The 16,690-nt window shown below is 38.9% G+C and overlaps 1 protein-coding gene across 1 annotated transcript in view; it reads right to left on the bottom strand.

Moving 5' to 3' along the window:
- Positions 1–1,938: 1,938 nt before the first annotated feature.
- The window catches only part of FGD6 (FYVE, RhoGEF and PH domain containing 6), a 106,218-nt gene continuing 91,466 nt past the window's right edge, over positions 1,939–16,690 (bottom strand). Inside the window, exons 19-21 of the mRNA XM_030548524.1 lie at positions 13,263–13,391; positions 8,632–8,780; positions 1,939–3,751 (exon numbers count right to left, since the gene is read on the bottom strand). Of these exons, the coding sequence (XP_030404384.1) occupies positions 3,715–3,751; positions 8,632–8,780; positions 13,263–13,391 (315 nt within the window). The 3' untranslated portion in view covers positions 1,939–3,714. The remainder of the gene's footprint in view (positions 3,752–8,631; positions 8,781–13,262; positions 13,392–16,690) is intronic.

Raw genomic sequence — 16,690 nt, 5'->3', positions numbered from 1 at the left:
TTAACTTTTTATCAGGCTACTTTCACAGGAGCTGGAACTAGAGTGCAGCAGCACCCCCTGGCTTGAAGTGGTTTCCATCATAAACATGATTTAGTTTTGTTCAATGCCCTTCAGCACCCCTACTATAAAAATTGTTCCAGCACCACTGGCTACCTCTATTTTGCAGAGGGGGAGTGAAACCAAAACAAAATGAAACGAACAAAACGCCTCTTGGCATGGATTTATTTTTGTGTGCAGCTGATCCCTTCTTTTTAGTGGTTGTCCTTATAGAAAGCTTTCATTATCTCCCTTGCTGTGACATCAGCCAGAAGAGCCACACCACATCTGTACGTCAACCTGAGTAAGACTGATGCTAAACTTACAGTGTTTAGGAAACTACCTGCAAGAGACATAACTTACTTAGTCTTCAGCTGACAGCTGCATTGCTGAGAAACTATCAAGTAAAAGCCCCTATGTATGACAAGAAAAGAAAATTTTAATACATAAACCATTTTTTAGTTCTCATTTAAAATTTTTTTTTAAAAATTGTCCAAATAAAGGCCTTAATCCCATTGAACTTCAGAGATAATTGAAGCAGGTCCTCAGTTGCACATGAAGGGGGTAAGACTGAAGAGTTTAATAATTTAAGGCTCTAATTCAGGAGGGTACACAAGCATTTACTTAACATTAAGAACTTGAGTCTATTGAAGTCAGTGGGATTACTTATGTACCTTGCTCTATTGGTACCTGAAACCCTCTACCAACAGAACAAGGGCTGTGACAACGCAAGCTTCCTCACTCTGTCCAATTAATAGATCTTGAGAGACTGCTGCTGAGGAGCAAGAGAGTATTTTGGCTTCCATGTTCATCTTTGACCCTTCTGTCAAGATAACTGGGTGTTAATTCTAGTTGTATTTTTTGTAATGCTAGCCCATGCACAGAGCTAGAGCAAGACTACCAACAAATCATAGGCTGTATTTACACTAGGGAATCTTTTAGGGGTGGGACATGTGTGTAAATCCCACCAGTGCTACCTTCAGTTCATCTACACCCAGCAGGAGCTGTAGTGTAGGCAGGGCCGTCTTTAGCAAGTGCAGGGCCCAATTCGTACTTACCGGTGGCGCTCCGGGTCTTCGGTGGCACTTTGGCAGTGGGTTCTTCACTCGCTCTGGGTCTTTGGTGGCACTCAAGGGCCCGTCCCCGAAATGCCGCTGAAGAGCCAGAGAGAGTGAAGGGCCCGCCACCGAAATGCCACCGAAGAAGACCTAGAGCACCGCTGGGTGAGTAAAAATTAAAAAACGCACCAGCGCGGGGCCCTATTCCGGGGAATCGGGCGAAATGACCTAAAGCTGCCCCTGAGTGTAGGCAAGGCTTTCGAGGCTTCCAATATTTTTAACATTGTATCAGACAAACCTGGTTAAGACCCTGATTCAGCAAGATACACAGGTATGTGCCTAACTTCAAGCATCTGATTAGTACCATTGATGTCAATGGGGTTGCTTACATTCTTAAAATTAGGTACATCTTGAAGCACTTTGTTGAACTAGAGCAGGGGTGGGCAAACTTTGTGGCCTGAGGGCCACATCTGGGTATGGAAATTGTATGGCGGGCCATGAAATTGGGGTTGGGGTGCAGGCTCTGGCTGAGGGTGCGGGCTGTGGGGTGGGGCCAGAAATGAGCAGTTCAGGGTGCAGGAAGGGGCTCTGGGCTGGTGATGAGAGGTTTGGAGTGCAGGAGGGTACTCCAGGCTGAGATCGAGGGGTTTGGAGGGCGGGAGAGGGATCAGGGCAGGGGCAGAGGGTTGGGGCACAGGAGAGGCTCAGGGTGCAGGCTCTGGGTGGCACTTACCTCAAGCAGTGGCATGTCCCCCCTCTGGCTCCTAAGTGGAGGCATGGCCAGGCAGCTCTGCGCGCTGCCCTGTCTGCAGGCACCACCCCCACAGTTCCCATTGGCTGCAGTTCCAGGCCAATGGGAGCAGTGGGGGCAGCACACGGAGCCCCCAGCTTCCCCTAAACATAGGAGCCAGACGGGGGACATGACGCTGCTTCCGGGAGCTGCGGCATGCATGCGTGGAGTGGCCCCTGCCCCTGCTCCCTGGCTGGAGCACGGGAGTGGGGCAAGCCCCAGACCCCGCTCCCTAGCCGGAGCTCGAAGGATGGATTAAGTTAGCTGGTGGGCCAGATGTGGCCTGTGAGCCGTAGTCTGCCCACCCCGAACTATAGTCTTAATCAACACCATGGTAAAAACACTAGAAGCAGAGGAACCAGTGATAAGTCTGGGGAAAGATAGTTAGTATTAACTAGCAAATCACTATTAACATGGTCCTGAATCATTTTGACTGGAGATGAACAGCTGTGAATCCTATTACCAAGTTTTTATATATATATATTAACACTGTTGTCCTGGCCTATTCATGTTTTGTCATGCTAGTTCCATTTATTCTATACAGTTATATAACATGATTTTTCAAATGTTCAATAATAGAATAAATACACCAAAATTATCAATGTGTTTCCTAATGAGGTCTACTAACAAATTTTTAAAAACAGCTGAAAGATTGTGTTTTAAAGCATCAAGTAAAACATCAAATAATGTAAGCAAAATGTACTAGAATGAATGGCACACATTTTCTATGCCATTGTCACTAAGAACATTGTGCTTTCTTGGTAGGACAATTTCAATTCAAACATTTATTTTAAAGTGTACAATACTTATTTAGCCTTAAACTATAAGAACTGTAATTTATCCATGTTTCATACTGTATGGGGAACTCTCATTGGTATCAAAGGGATTTTTAAACAAAAACAATGATAGAGTATTTAATCTTTTTCCTGCATGCCAAACAATTTTTGCCTGTGCTTGATATTACTAGTAGCAATTAAAAAAAATCATCTGACTCTTAAGTTTTTTCTTAAGATAGTATGTTTAAATATATCTTTGGCATTGATAATTTGATAACATCTGTACTACATAATCTCACCAACTGCAGAATATGAAAGAAAAACATTTTTCTTGTTTTTCCTTTCAGCTTGCTTTAGTAACGGATCCATATTGCATAAGAAATATGTTTGCCTTTGTGTTGTGGAAGCTTAAATAGCAAGTAGCAGCACTAATTCTAGGGTTTCTGTGATTCAAAAGCTGGTTGTATTTTTTAATTGAATTAGTCCACACAACTTGATCTATTGTATCAAGAGAAGGAGCAGCCTGTCAGTCATCTGCTCGTCAAAGGAGTTTTAACATAGCTGACCATGTGTCCTAAAGTTTTGTTGACATATTTTGTTTTTTGAACTGTTCTTGTTAAATTGTAAAGTGGTATCAGCAACTCAAGAACTGTACAAACTAATGTTGCAGTAAAGCATGTGTGTGGTTTTTTTTTTTTGGTTTTTTTTTACAGACAGTTTTCCGAAAAAGCTGTCTGCTATTCTAAAGACAAGGGCACTTTGGAATTCAATGCGAACCTTAGAAATGATTCTGACCATTAAGTAAACATTGGAATTTAATAAATAACACACTTTGTATGAAAAAAACAAATACACAAATTTCTTTAAAAAAATATTACCTTACACCTAAAAAAAAAAAAAAAAAAAGGCAACAACTCCTAATTCTTATAAATATACAAATTGTGTTTAGGTTGATGCTGGTAGAGTCTATTTTTAAACAAAATTGCTGTACTCCATTTCTTGTCATCCTTTGATAACATTTTTCTCCTTTAGTCTCAGAGATGGTGCTGAGGCACTACAATATGGTGCCTTCTTGAAAAGCTTCTATCCACCTGTTGGAAAGAGAAATGTTAGATTTGGCTTGATCTTGGGTATTTTCAAAACCTACCATATTTAAATTTTTAGCAATACATTTTCAAATATGCAACAGTTCAAAATTTCACTAATCCATTAAAAAGTATGTGGTTCACCACTATTAAATGACCTTAAATCCTGCATTAGGTTTAGATAAATAACAGATATGGCAATGTAGCTAGTGCTACTGAGCATTACGGAAATGCTTTCAAACTGTACTCTCATGGGGGTAAAGACTGTCTTCATCTGTATTTGGGAAGCAGCTATTAGGAAATTAAGCTGTGAAGCTCTAGCAAGGCCTATTGAGCATGTGAGAGCTGTGATTTTTCAGGTGTTTATAATTTGGCCAATCTTTGGTCTCTTTTCAGAGAGGCCACCTCCCCCAGCAAACTGCAAGGTAGAGATGCTAGAACTTGTCAGATATCACCAGAATTAACATGGGCAAAATAATGTATTTTACTCTAGCGTTGTTCTCAGAAAGAGTTGAGCCTGTTTTGGCTGAACTGTTTGACTGAACTTTTTCCAGAAAAATTCAGTCTGAGGCAGACACCCAGCATAGAAAAGTTCAGACTAAATGGTTAAAGTTTGGCAAAGTTATAAGCAACTGAAAACAGGATCTTATAATAGCAAGTAATGGATAACCTTAATATCTGTGACCTCACTGACAAAGTGTCTCATCTCCTGCACATAGCACTAGTAGGTTGTCATCTTCTATCAGTTACTCTTATAGTTGGTTCCAACCCTGCTGATGACCCACATGGGTGTCAGTATGCTGCCATATGACACAGTTTCTGATTTTTCAGTTTGCTTTTTTAGAAACCTAGAAAATTACATACACACACAAAGCTACATTAAAAGAACATTAAGATTGCACAGTCAAGCCCTCAAAAATTAAGTCAGAATTATGGTTGCCTCTGCAACCTTCATTTAGCCTCCTTATGTGTATGCATTACAAGTGTCTTTAGTTACATGTTCATATATTTTTTCCACAGCACCCTTGACTCACTCAGTTCATAGGATGGACCAGCTCTGGGGATGATTCAAAGTTGTGCAGTGAAGGAGACTGTTGCTTCAGTTGTTGCAGAACTGGGAAAGAGTAATTAATGAAGCAGGAAAAGGATGTTTTCATGGTCAAGGCATGCTTCTCTGGGGAACTGGATTATACCCGTCTCTGCCACAGAGATCCTTTGTGATGCTAGGCAAGTCATTTAAACTAAACTTTTCATAGGTTGTCACTACTTGTTTGTTTCTCATTTCCTGGATACTTGACTTGAGTCTCTGGAGTCCAATTTGCAGAAGTGCTAAGCACTTATAGCTGCAACTGAAGTCAATGGGAGCTGTGCTTTTAACATATAAAGTGCTAAATAATGCTAAGTTCTCCAAAAAATCAGGGCCTAGGCATCTCAAATTGGGCATCCAAAATTAGTGAAAACATCTGACCTTAACCTCTCTATGCCTTAGCTCCTTATCTGTAAAACAACACAGACACACCCCACAGGGGAGCTGTGAAAATAAAGTAATGTTTGTGACATGATTGCATACTATAGTGGTGAGTGCCATAGAAAGGCTCATAAGGAAATTAATAACCATCTTGAAAAAAGGGTTTGAATAGTGTAAACAAGGAGGAGAAAAAATACTGAACAACTGCTCATTAACTGGGCATCCATTCTATGAATGAGACAGGGGTCGTGTGGGAAAAAAATGTGATTGTGTAACTAAAAACCGTATTATAATGCATATGCACATGGAGCCCAAATTAAGATTGCAGAGGCAACTAAAATTCTGGCTTTTCTTAACTTTGAGGGCTTGACTTTGCAACCTTAACAATGTTCTTTTAATGTAGGTGTTTAGTATGTTTTATATATATTTATACTAGGGCTATCGATTAATCGCAGTTAATTCATACCATTAAAAAAATTTATCACAGTTTTAATCGCACTGTTAAACAATAGAATGGTGGTTGAAGCATGAAGGGACATATGAATCTTTAGCACATCTGGCACATAAATATCTTGCGACGAAGGCTACAACAATGCCATGGAAACGCCTGTTCTCACTTTCAGGTGACATTGTAAACAAGAAGTGGGGCAACATTATTTCCTGCAAATGTAAAAAAACGTGTTTGTCTGAGCCATTGGCTGAACAAGAAGTAGGACTGAGTGGACTTGTAGGCTCTAAAGTTTAACATTGTTTTGTTATGGAGTGCAGTTATTTTCTTGTACCTAATTCTACATTTGTAAGTTCAACTTTCATGATAAAGAGATTGCAGTATAGTACTTGTATTAAGTGAATTGAAAAATACTATTTCTGTTTTTTACAGTGAATATTTGTAATAAAAATAAATATAAAGTTAATTTTTTAAATCATTTTACAGCACTAATTTATACACCCACTCCTTGAGTTCAGACTTCTGCTCCTAGACTGTCCTCCAAACCATCAAGCTTAGTTTTTAGATAGTCCTAAACTAGAAGAGATATTGTTTGTCAGTCTTGGCAAGTCAATCTTTTCTCAAGACAAACAAAACTGTAGTTTTGTCAGTTGCCGCACAGATATATAAGCTTTTTTGGTTTCTTTCCATATATCATCTGAATTGCTTTTTACATATTCTCTGCAATTTAACAATATATTCAAAAAAAGATGACCTATGCAATTCAGAATAAATCACACCAAATTAATAAATACCTTGGACAGTTAGAATAAGCCTTATATTACAACTTTATAAAAAATAGTTACTAAAATTAATGAACCTCATGTTATTTGTGAAGTGAATGAAAAGAAGCTGTGTAATGTGTTATACAAATACCAATGTTAGATGTTTCTTCATTAGAGGTTAAGAAGAACAAAATAAGAGTGGGCATTAAATGGGGAACACAAGCAAAAAGGTTACTTTTTAATACTGTCAGAGGAGCACTTATTCCACAGGTTTGGTTTTGACAGACAAATCTCTATGGGATATTAAATATTTGGGGAAAACTAGCTTTGTAAGGTAATTAATACTAGGATCTCAGCATCAGTAAAAACAGACTATTGCTGGTTACTAGTTTTCCCTCCGGTTACAAAAGCCTTGTCTAAATTGGAAAGAAAGTAGTTATAAATTGTTTATATGTAAAAATAAGGGCATAGTGCAAATATAAAATGACATCTGTGTTAACTAACAAGGAGGGACTGATCAAATTGCATTTGCAAGGAAGAAAACATTCCCAGATTTTTGAAAAACATATTATGCACGTGCTCAGTTAGTTAATTGCTCTGGATATTTACATTACATTTTTGAAATATTCCTATTTATAGCATTTACAAACAACTTCAGGCTTAACTGCATGCTTAAAACATTCTATCAGAATATTTAGTTCTATAATGGCTACTCTGTTACAAGTAAAATTAATTCTGGGAAATTGTTGTGAAACCAGACAAAGCAACCAGCAACATCTATTAGCAAGATACACTAGATGTATATGCATAGTCACCTCTAATTTTGCTGCTTGCGGTAAATCCTAAAACAATCAAATAAGGACCACAAACAAGTCTCTACATAATTCCAGTGAATACAGGTAAATCATTCTGCATCTAAAATGAAAGCGTATACTAATAAAACTTAATTTGCCATGCAAATATCTATAGGACCTATAAATCTAGCTGGGAAGAAAAGAAATAATTAAGATATAGACCCAGTTTACTGTTAATAATTTCCTGAATTAATGCATGTTATCATTGAACTTTATTTTAAGCAGATTTAGAGATGAAGGAATTAAATTAGAACAGCACAAAATGCCTCCTATTTTAATCCTTTGGAACTATGGTGGTACATGACTAGAAAGGAGTTCTTCCATAAAGATTACACTTTCCTTTCCTCTTATCCTCACTTCTCAGCCCAACATGTAGTGTGCTTGTCTTTCTGAAAGGTTTCAGAGTAGCAGCCGTGTTAGTCTGTATCCGCAAAAAGAACAGGAGTACTTGTGGCAGCTTAGAGACTAACAAATTTATTTCAGCATAAGCTTTTGTGGGCGACAGCCCTCTGCCATGTACATTGGCCAAACCGGACAGTCTTTACGCAAAAGAATAAATAGATACAAATCTGACATCATGAATCATAACATTCAAAAACCAGTGGGAGAACACTTCTACCTCTCTAACCACTCAGTGACAGACTTGAAGGTGGCAATTTTGCAACAAAAAAACCTTCAAAAACAGACTCCAAAGAGAGACTGCTGAACTTGAATTAATATGCAAATTAGATACAATTAACTTGGGTTTAAACAGAGACTGGGAATGGTTGGGTCATTACACAAATTGAATCTATTTCCCCATGTTAAGTTCTCCTCACACCTTCTATGGATCATCTCAATTATCACTTCAAAAGGTTTTTTTCTCCTGCTGCTGGTAGCTTATCTCAATTGATTGGCCTCTTACAGTTGGTATGCGTACTTCCACCTTTTCATGTTCTCTGTATGTATAAATACCTCCTGTTTGTGTGTTCCATTCTATGCATCCAAAGAAGTGAGCTGTAGCCCACGAAAGCTTATGCTGAAATACATTTGTTAGTCTCTAAGGTGCCACAAGTACTCCTGTTTTGTCTTTTTGAAGGCTTTTGAGTGAAAGATGACTGACTCCACTCACTTTTGATTGCTGTTTGACAAGGATCTGACTGTAAATCTCCATTTAAATGTAACAACTGAAATTACAACATTATTGCAATCCTTAGAGATTTTTGATGTTTAACCAAGCATTTTTAAAAAACAAGTTGCACATTGTAAGTAAGCTTTTTCATATGAGCACTTACGGTGTGAACATTAATGACATCTGAAACATTCCATGAGAAAAAAGTGACAGACAGGACTGAATCCAAATGTTTACTTACTTTTGAGCTGAATGAGGATCATCGGCTTTGAATATGTAAAATAAAGTGTTTTTGTGCAGTAAATGGAATACTTTGGACTCTGAATTTTCATCCTTTACTTCAGAGACTGTGAAACCCAGTAAAGGCTGACTCTCCAGTGCTGCAACATCCTAATGTAATACCACAAGCACAAAATTAGATCTTATAATATTGAAGTCCTAATGTGGTATTTTATGAATCTTTAAGGACCACACTATTGTATCCAGTTATTTTAAGTTTATAATAATTTACAGTTCGTATTACACAAAACTGTGTTTCTTGTCATTTCCTCATACATGATTGAATGAAGAAGAGACAGCAAACCTCAGACATTTGGTTTCTCTCTAATTCCTTGTCACTTTCTAGTCGTCTAGCACTGACCTCTTTGTCCTGTACAGTCTCACCACTATATTTAACACTATCTGGAATGGAACACCCTTCTTGCGTCTCTTTGTTTCATTTCAAATCTTGGCTTAAATGTATCCTTTTCCCCTTCTCCATACTGCTCAACTCCACCCTCCTCTTTGGTACTCGCTCTAATTTAATAACTCTTATAGAGCAGTTTATTTTTTGTTGTTTGTCATGAAAAATCTATTCTAAAGTTGCATTGAACTACATTGCCAACAAGTAAGCTCCTACACTACATGCAAGTGAGATCACAGAGGAAGAAGGGTACCTAGACACTGACAAACATCTGGAGAACTCCCCAATTGATGGTTGCTAAGACAAAAGAATGTGACATTTTAATCTATCAAAGTAAATCTAGAAAAAAGACTTTTCAGAAGCGACATGACGAAAGTATATAAAATAATGAATGGCCTAATGAAGGTAGATGGGAGCGCCCGGACTCATTATGCAAGAAGAGGGGGACATTCAATGAAATTAGAAGGGAGCAAATTCAAAACTGATAAAAGTAAACACCTTTTTACAGAACACAGTATAAATTTCATTGTCACAGGATGTTTTTGAGGTCAAGAATTTAAGATTCACAAAGAGATTAGATTTCAGAGAGTAGCCGTGTTAGTCTGTATCTGCAAAAATAACACTGGTCTACAATTTTTGAGAAGTCGTCTGCTTCAGAGATAAAATGTGATATTTATTATGTATTTTGATGTGCTGAATTCAAATATGACAATTAAAACAACCGATTGGCTACTGTTTCTAAGATATTTAAGTTTTTACATTTTATGTCTATGTATATTGTGTAGATAGTAGAGTTTTAATCATAAATTGTAAACCTAGGTCTTTTCATGTGTTTATGGTTGCTTTACATGATAATATTTCACCTGTCCTGTTTATGTAACACTTTAAAAATCAGCAAAAGGGTTATATAAATAAAATTTATTATGAAACAAAAGGCAAAAAACTATTATGTACATAGTTTAGTCCTATTCAGTGTCTACTTGGCGCTTCTTGGCTTGTCTCTTGTATTCATTAAATGGAGCATCTCTTGTCACTGTCCAGCAATAGTCTGCAAGCATTGATGGGCTCCATTTGCCCTGATAGCTTGCCAAGAGATTCCACTGCTGTAGTCTGGAGCCCAACAGCTCTGCCTTACTCTTGGGTAGTTCCAAATCCCTGACAAGGTCATTCAGTTCACCTTGTGTTATGAGGTGTGGTTCAGAGGAGGAGGATGGGAGAAAATGTGGGTCCTGTGACATTGATGGTTCAGGACCAGAAGTTTCATCCTCCTTCCTCGTCTGACTGAAGTGAGAATGATTCTGTTGCATCAGGAACCGGCAGTCCTTCTCCGTGGGCTACTGCGCGTATAGCTGATGGAATGTTTGGATAATGCACAGTCCACTTTTTCTTCTTTGACACACCTTTCCCAACTGGAGGCACCATGCAGAAGTAACAATTGCTGGTATGATCTGTTGGCTCTCTCCAAATCATTGGCGCTGCAAAAGGCACAGATTTCCTTTTCCTGTTCAACCACTGGTGAAGATTTGTAGCACAAGTATTGCGGCATATGTGTGGGGCCCACCTCTTGTCCTGATCTCCAATTTTGCAGCCAAAATAAAGGTGATAGGCTTTCTTAACCATAGTGGTTATACTGCGCTTTTGTGATGCAAAAGTCACTTCACCACAAACATAGCAGAAGTTATCTGCAGTGTTCACACAAGTATGAGGCATCTCTGCTCACTTTGGCTAAACAGAAATGTGTCCCTTTGCAAAATCAAACACTGACAAATAAGAGAGCACGACACTGTATGATTTCTAGAGCTGATATAGGGCAATTTGTTCAGCAGAGTGATGTAAGCTTCGTTAGGATTGCATCGTCCATGACTTCTAGGAATAACATGATGCAATTCATATCATGTATGATGCAATACCAGCTTCAGATTGCATCACTCATTGTTTTGCCTAAAAAGCAAGTACTGTCCAAACCCAGTCATAGATTTATTCGTAGATCCAGTCAAAGATGTATTTTAGTCATTTCTGGTTTAAATTGAGATCCCTTCCCTTTATAACTCACTTCTCCTCCGCCATTCCCAAGTCAAGGGTCGTATATACTGACCCAATAGCATATTTTGAAAACTAGAGCCAATCAACAATTTTAAGCATCATTTTCGTTCTCAGTGACCCAGAATTAGTAAAGTTGGACTACATTTATTTCAGAAGCATTTTGGCTGTAGAGCAGTGTTATTGATTAACTACGCAATTAATTTTTTTAATTGCGCGACAGCCCTAGATATTATGCCTCCACACCAATCTCTAACTATTGAGAGATTTGGGCAAGACCTAGTATAAGAGTTTGGAGTGGAAGGTGGGTCTCATCCCCCATCGGTCTAATATGGGGTTCTTACACCTTTGTCTGAAGCATATGGTGCTAGCCACTGCCAGAGACAGGATACTGGACTAGACGGATTTCTGACTCTGTATAGCAATTCCTAAATTCCTAGATTTGGATACAAGAATATCTACATTCGAGAACACTAAACCACTCTTGAGGAAGGAAGGACTAGATTATAAAATTCAAAGTTACCATTTGGATATGACCTTTCTGAAGAATCTTATTTCCTTATGTCTGAAATAAGGGGCTCTGCAGAGAATGTCAGTAACTTCCAACAGGGAGACAAGCTGACGGAGAGAGGCTCTGTGCAAGAGTCTACAGGGAGTTGGTCCTACCAGGATCTCCTCGTGGAAGATGGTTAAACGAGGTAAGCTAGACAGCCTGTTTTATTGTTTTTAAGATCTGATTTCTCTGAAATGCTTTGTTCCAAATAAAGGATACTTTGCTTTAAGGAGGCTGTTTGGTCACTGATTACCACTTTCATTGCCGCACAGAAAATAGGATTGCAGAGTCTGGGCGTAAATCAGATCTGCTGAGGCAAATTACAATTGGAACCAGGAAACTGCAACCCAGGACCTGGCCTGAGTGTGAGAATTGCGTGATTCTATCCAGAACCAGGTGACAGCTAGCAGCCTGACACCTGGGAAGAGGTGCTCTTAATGAGACCAGGAGGGGTCAGAGGTGCAATTTGCCTGGTAACTGTGATGGGTGGCAACTGTGCTTTCGGTATTTTGCACCATAACTGACTTATAAATAATTACAGAAGGTTTAAAAAAACAAGAACACCTGCTTTTCAGCAAGGCATTTGGACAATATTGTAAAGTGGTACTATATACGACAGATACACCTTTACCCCGATAGAATGCGACCCGATATAACATGATTTTGGATATAACGCAGTAAAGCAGCGGGGAGCCCCGGGCCCTTTAAAGCGCCAACCAAGCGCTGCTGCTTTACCGTGTTATATCCGAATTCATGTGGAGCCCCGGGCCCTTTAAATCACCGCCCGAGCCCCGCTGCCAGAGCTCCAGCGGTGATTTAAAGGGCCTGGGGCTCCCCACAGCAACTGGAGCACCGGGCCCTTTAAATCCCCACCGGGGAAGTCAGTCCAGTACGCCATACCGCACCAAACCCGATATAACGTGGGTTATATTCCTCTACCCAGCTATAACGTGGTCTCATCTATAAGGCAGTGAGATTTTTTGGCTCCCGAGGATCGCGTTATATCGAGGTAGAGGTGTACTTGATAAACCTCCATCTTCCTTAGTCTGGGCTGAGATTTATGGAGCTCACATCCATACTTCAATAAGATTAAAACATTTTGCTGAGCAAAATGGAAATGGCGTAAGTGTTGTCACATTTCCTCTTTTCTAGCTGGAGCACCAGGCATTAGGAGACTGTTGCAGAGTGGAGGAGGCAGGTTCAGAAGCCAGGTGCATTCAAGTCTGCCCTCTCTCCAAAAAACATCCACAAGTATATCAAATGGAAGCAACAAGCTGAGATGCTGCAATGTGCTTGCATGCTGTTGGCATCTGCCATTATTCCAAACTGATGCATCAAAACAGATAATAAACTGATAGGAACAGATACTAGATAATGTTTTCACCTTTCTTAGCCAGAAGGCTGTAAAGGTCATTACTGTGACTCACTTAGTTTCCCTTTCAGAAAGGGGCATCATAACAGTTTAACACCTTACAGATTTTTCCACCTCTTTCAGGGAAGACTCAAAGTGCTACACTGCAGTGAGATGGACTAATTTATGGGTCTCATCACTGAGCACTACTTTCAAATATGTAAAAAAAAATCCATGCTTCCTTACCTCACTAGCAGCATATGTATATAGCACCTTATTTTTTATGACAAACCACAGGTGTTTCCGTGGTTTTTTGCTGCCCTTTGATCTATATAAATAGCCACTCATTGAGGAGTCTTCTGTATTTGCCGAAACCTGAAATAAAAACAAATGGAGGATGTGTGTGGATACCTGGCTTTTTCAGCGCACAGCTCTTTGTTGATATTTCTAAGATACTCCTACAAACCTAAATACTACTAGGGGCACCTAAACCTCTATATAAGCACCTAGCCCTCTACATAATTTCTCCTGAAAAGAAACTGATACAGGTTTTTATTCAGCAAAGACCATGAAAATAAGTACAGCATAAACAAGTCAAAGGAAACCAAGTATGCTCAGCACTCCATCCTATGTTTTGGGGTTTTTTTTAGGTACTATATCAAGAGAACCGGCTGGTGCAATTGCTGAGATGTAGATTGTGTCTTTTGGCAGTACAGGAGTATAGTTCAAATATGCCATGAATACGATTCAGCCGTTAACAGATTAACATTTTAGGCTATGCTGTATAGCCTTCAAGGATAACAACTGCACATTTTCCTCTGAGGCCTGGGAAATCTCTGGAACCAAGTTTACCAGATGTGAAGACTGCTATAATTGAAGAGCTTGATTTGCTTCAACATCTAGGCCTTTTAAAAAAAATAATTGGTAAGCAGGTAGAGCATATTTCCATAAAGTATCATGAAAACAAAAAAGTATATGATTTCAACATTTTTCTGAATGTTTAAAGAGGAAGATATACTATAAAGATCAGTGAAAATGATCCCAAATTTACAATTCGTACTTGGATAGCAACTGTGAAAAAACAGGGTGGGGTTAGGGAGTAATAGGCTCCTATATAAGAAAAAGTCCCAAAAAACTGGACTGTCACTTTAAAAACAGGACATCTGGTCACCCTATACTTGGAGAAAGCAAAATTTAAAAAATTAGAGCTTACTTGTGAAAGAGTTATCAGAATTGTAAGAACAAATTAAACCACTGTTTTATCACCAGCACCCAAAAAGTAATATCTCCAGGAATACATCTGTATTGGTCAATCCCTAAGCTATTAGGTGTGAGGCAGGTACAGGCCTCTCTGAAAAGCTAGGGGGAAAAAAACAACCTATGATTTTGAGGCAGATACTTTCCACTCTATCACAGTTAAGCCTTTCACCCAAACTGCATCAAAAGTGCTGTTCAATGATTAACTGCTGAGTGTCAAATTATAAAAGAGAAATTAAAGCAACTCTCTTTAAAACAGGAACAGCTGAAGAAAGGAACTTTCTTTTATGCGCACAGATGACTAATTGCTGTTTTCCTATTATTTCAGTCAAAATTTATTGCCAGCTTTGCAATTTAAAAAAAATTATTTTACAGAGTTTGGACTTTTGTAAGATGGTTGAGATAATGTCAGCGGACTGACCCAAGACCTCAATTGTCTTAAAATATTCGGACCTGCAGACTGTTTGGTTATATATTTTGGACTTTGAGCCTGAAATTATTGGAATGAGAGTTTCTTTCTTTGCATAAAAGTGGTCTAATCCATCCCCAGTAAGTGATGCCAGAAGGGAAGTGCCCCATTCTGATTTGCCAAGGGACTACTGATGAGATCTGAGAGAGATGAATCAGCCACCACTTTATGAAACTAAAAGCAAAGGAGAATCCATTGCTGCTGGTCATGGCTGCAGGCTATGCAATGCCATCCTGCTTGACAAAGAGGGTTATACTTCCCTCCACCCTCCAGGCTGGCTGCGATGGGGTAAGAGTCCAGTACCATCAAATATTTGACATCTACAAGCAAGTCCCCTCTACTTGCTTTGGGGGAGGGATAGCTCAGTGGTTTGAGCATTGGCCTGCTAAACCCAGGGTTGTGAGTTCAATCCTTCAGGTGACCATTTAGGGAACTGGGGTAAAAATCTGTCTGGGGAGTAGTCCTGCTTTGAGCAGGGGGTTGGACTAGATGACCTCCTGAGGGTCCCTTCCAACCCTCATATTACATGATTCTATGATGAGGTCGGCAACCTTTAAGAAGCAGTGTGCCAAGTCTTAATTTATTAACTCTAATTTAAGGTTTTGCGTGCCAGTAATACATTTTAACATTTTTAGAAGGTCTCTTTCTATAAGTCTATAATATATAATGAAACTATTGTTATATGTAAAGTAAATAAGGTTTTTAAAAAGTTTAAGAAGCTTCATTTAAAATTAAATTAAAATGCAGAGCTCCCCAGACCAGTAGCCAGGACCTGGGCAGTGAAAATCAGCTCGCGTGCCGCCTTTGGCACACATGCCATAGGTTGCCTACCCCTGTTCTATGATAACCTGCTAGCCAGTACATCGATATTAAATGAGAGAGCCAAGAAAACCACTGACTACTAATCCTTTCAACCATGTACTACCTTCCTGAGCCTCAATGATATAATCAGAGTCACAACCACCATTTACGTAAATATTAACCTTTTTGGTTTGTCCCCATCCATTCCTGTTAGTTGAGAGACCCTTCCACCTTAGTATTCTTGCACTTGTTTGGTAACTCCAGCAGATGACTAGTTGTGAGCGTGCGTGTGCACATGCAAGAGCATATATGGCTAAAACACATGGAATTTCGATAAGAATGGTGCCTATAGAATAGTTTCTCAAATACCTAGAATAACCCAAGGTTAAATAACCTCACTTTCTAAAATATCACACACACGTCTTATGCATCAGGAGTTGTATGCTTAAATCCTGAAATTGTTTTCACCTATACTCTGGTTAGCTAGTTAAATGCAACAATCTGTCACATCTTGATTTGTACTGCTTCATATAACTCAGTTTGGAGAAAGGGGGAAGAGAGATTGTTTCCAAATCATCTATAATTTGGGCAAACTGCATTAATTGGCATCAGAGCTATAGTCTCAACATTGACTTAAACCTGGGAGTAATTTGAACCTCTGTATCAGCCATTCAGGTGGAGTATAAATATATCATTCAGAGCCAAGATTGATAATGCCGTATTATTTTGGGGGCTGATAGCTAAACAAGACTGCTGCCTTAAGAACTCCAAATCATTACATAAAGTTCATTAACAACTGTTATTTAATGTGATTTAATCAACCTTAGACTGATTCTATGATATAACCTTAACCCACTCTCTTTTAATCTGATTTGTTTGCATGCATTTTATTTTATGCTTTTCGCTTACTTTAGATAATGAAATATACAAAACTAAAGATTGTGAATCAGACATTTTCCCCTCCAGACATTAGGATTGAGCAACTGAGGAGTCTTGGGGTAGGTAACAGATATAATTGTGTCCCACCTAGTGGTGGTTAATAAAACTGCCTTGACAGTCCTTATATAGGTCACCTGCAAAATTCCACTTTTCCATCTTATAGGTTCATATAAAAGATATTAGTTCCTGTTGCTTTTTACACACATGC

The sequence above is a fragment of the Gopherus evgoodei genome, chromosome 1, assembly GCF_007399415.2.
Source record: "Gopherus evgoodei ecotype Sinaloan lineage chromosome 1, rGopEvg1_v1.p, whole genome shotgun sequence".
NCBI lineage: Eukaryota > Metazoa > Chordata > Testudines > Testudinidae > Gopherus > Gopherus evgoodei.
Note: the sequence above shows the minus strand (reverse complement) of the source record. Positions and strands in the feature narration are given on the sequence as shown.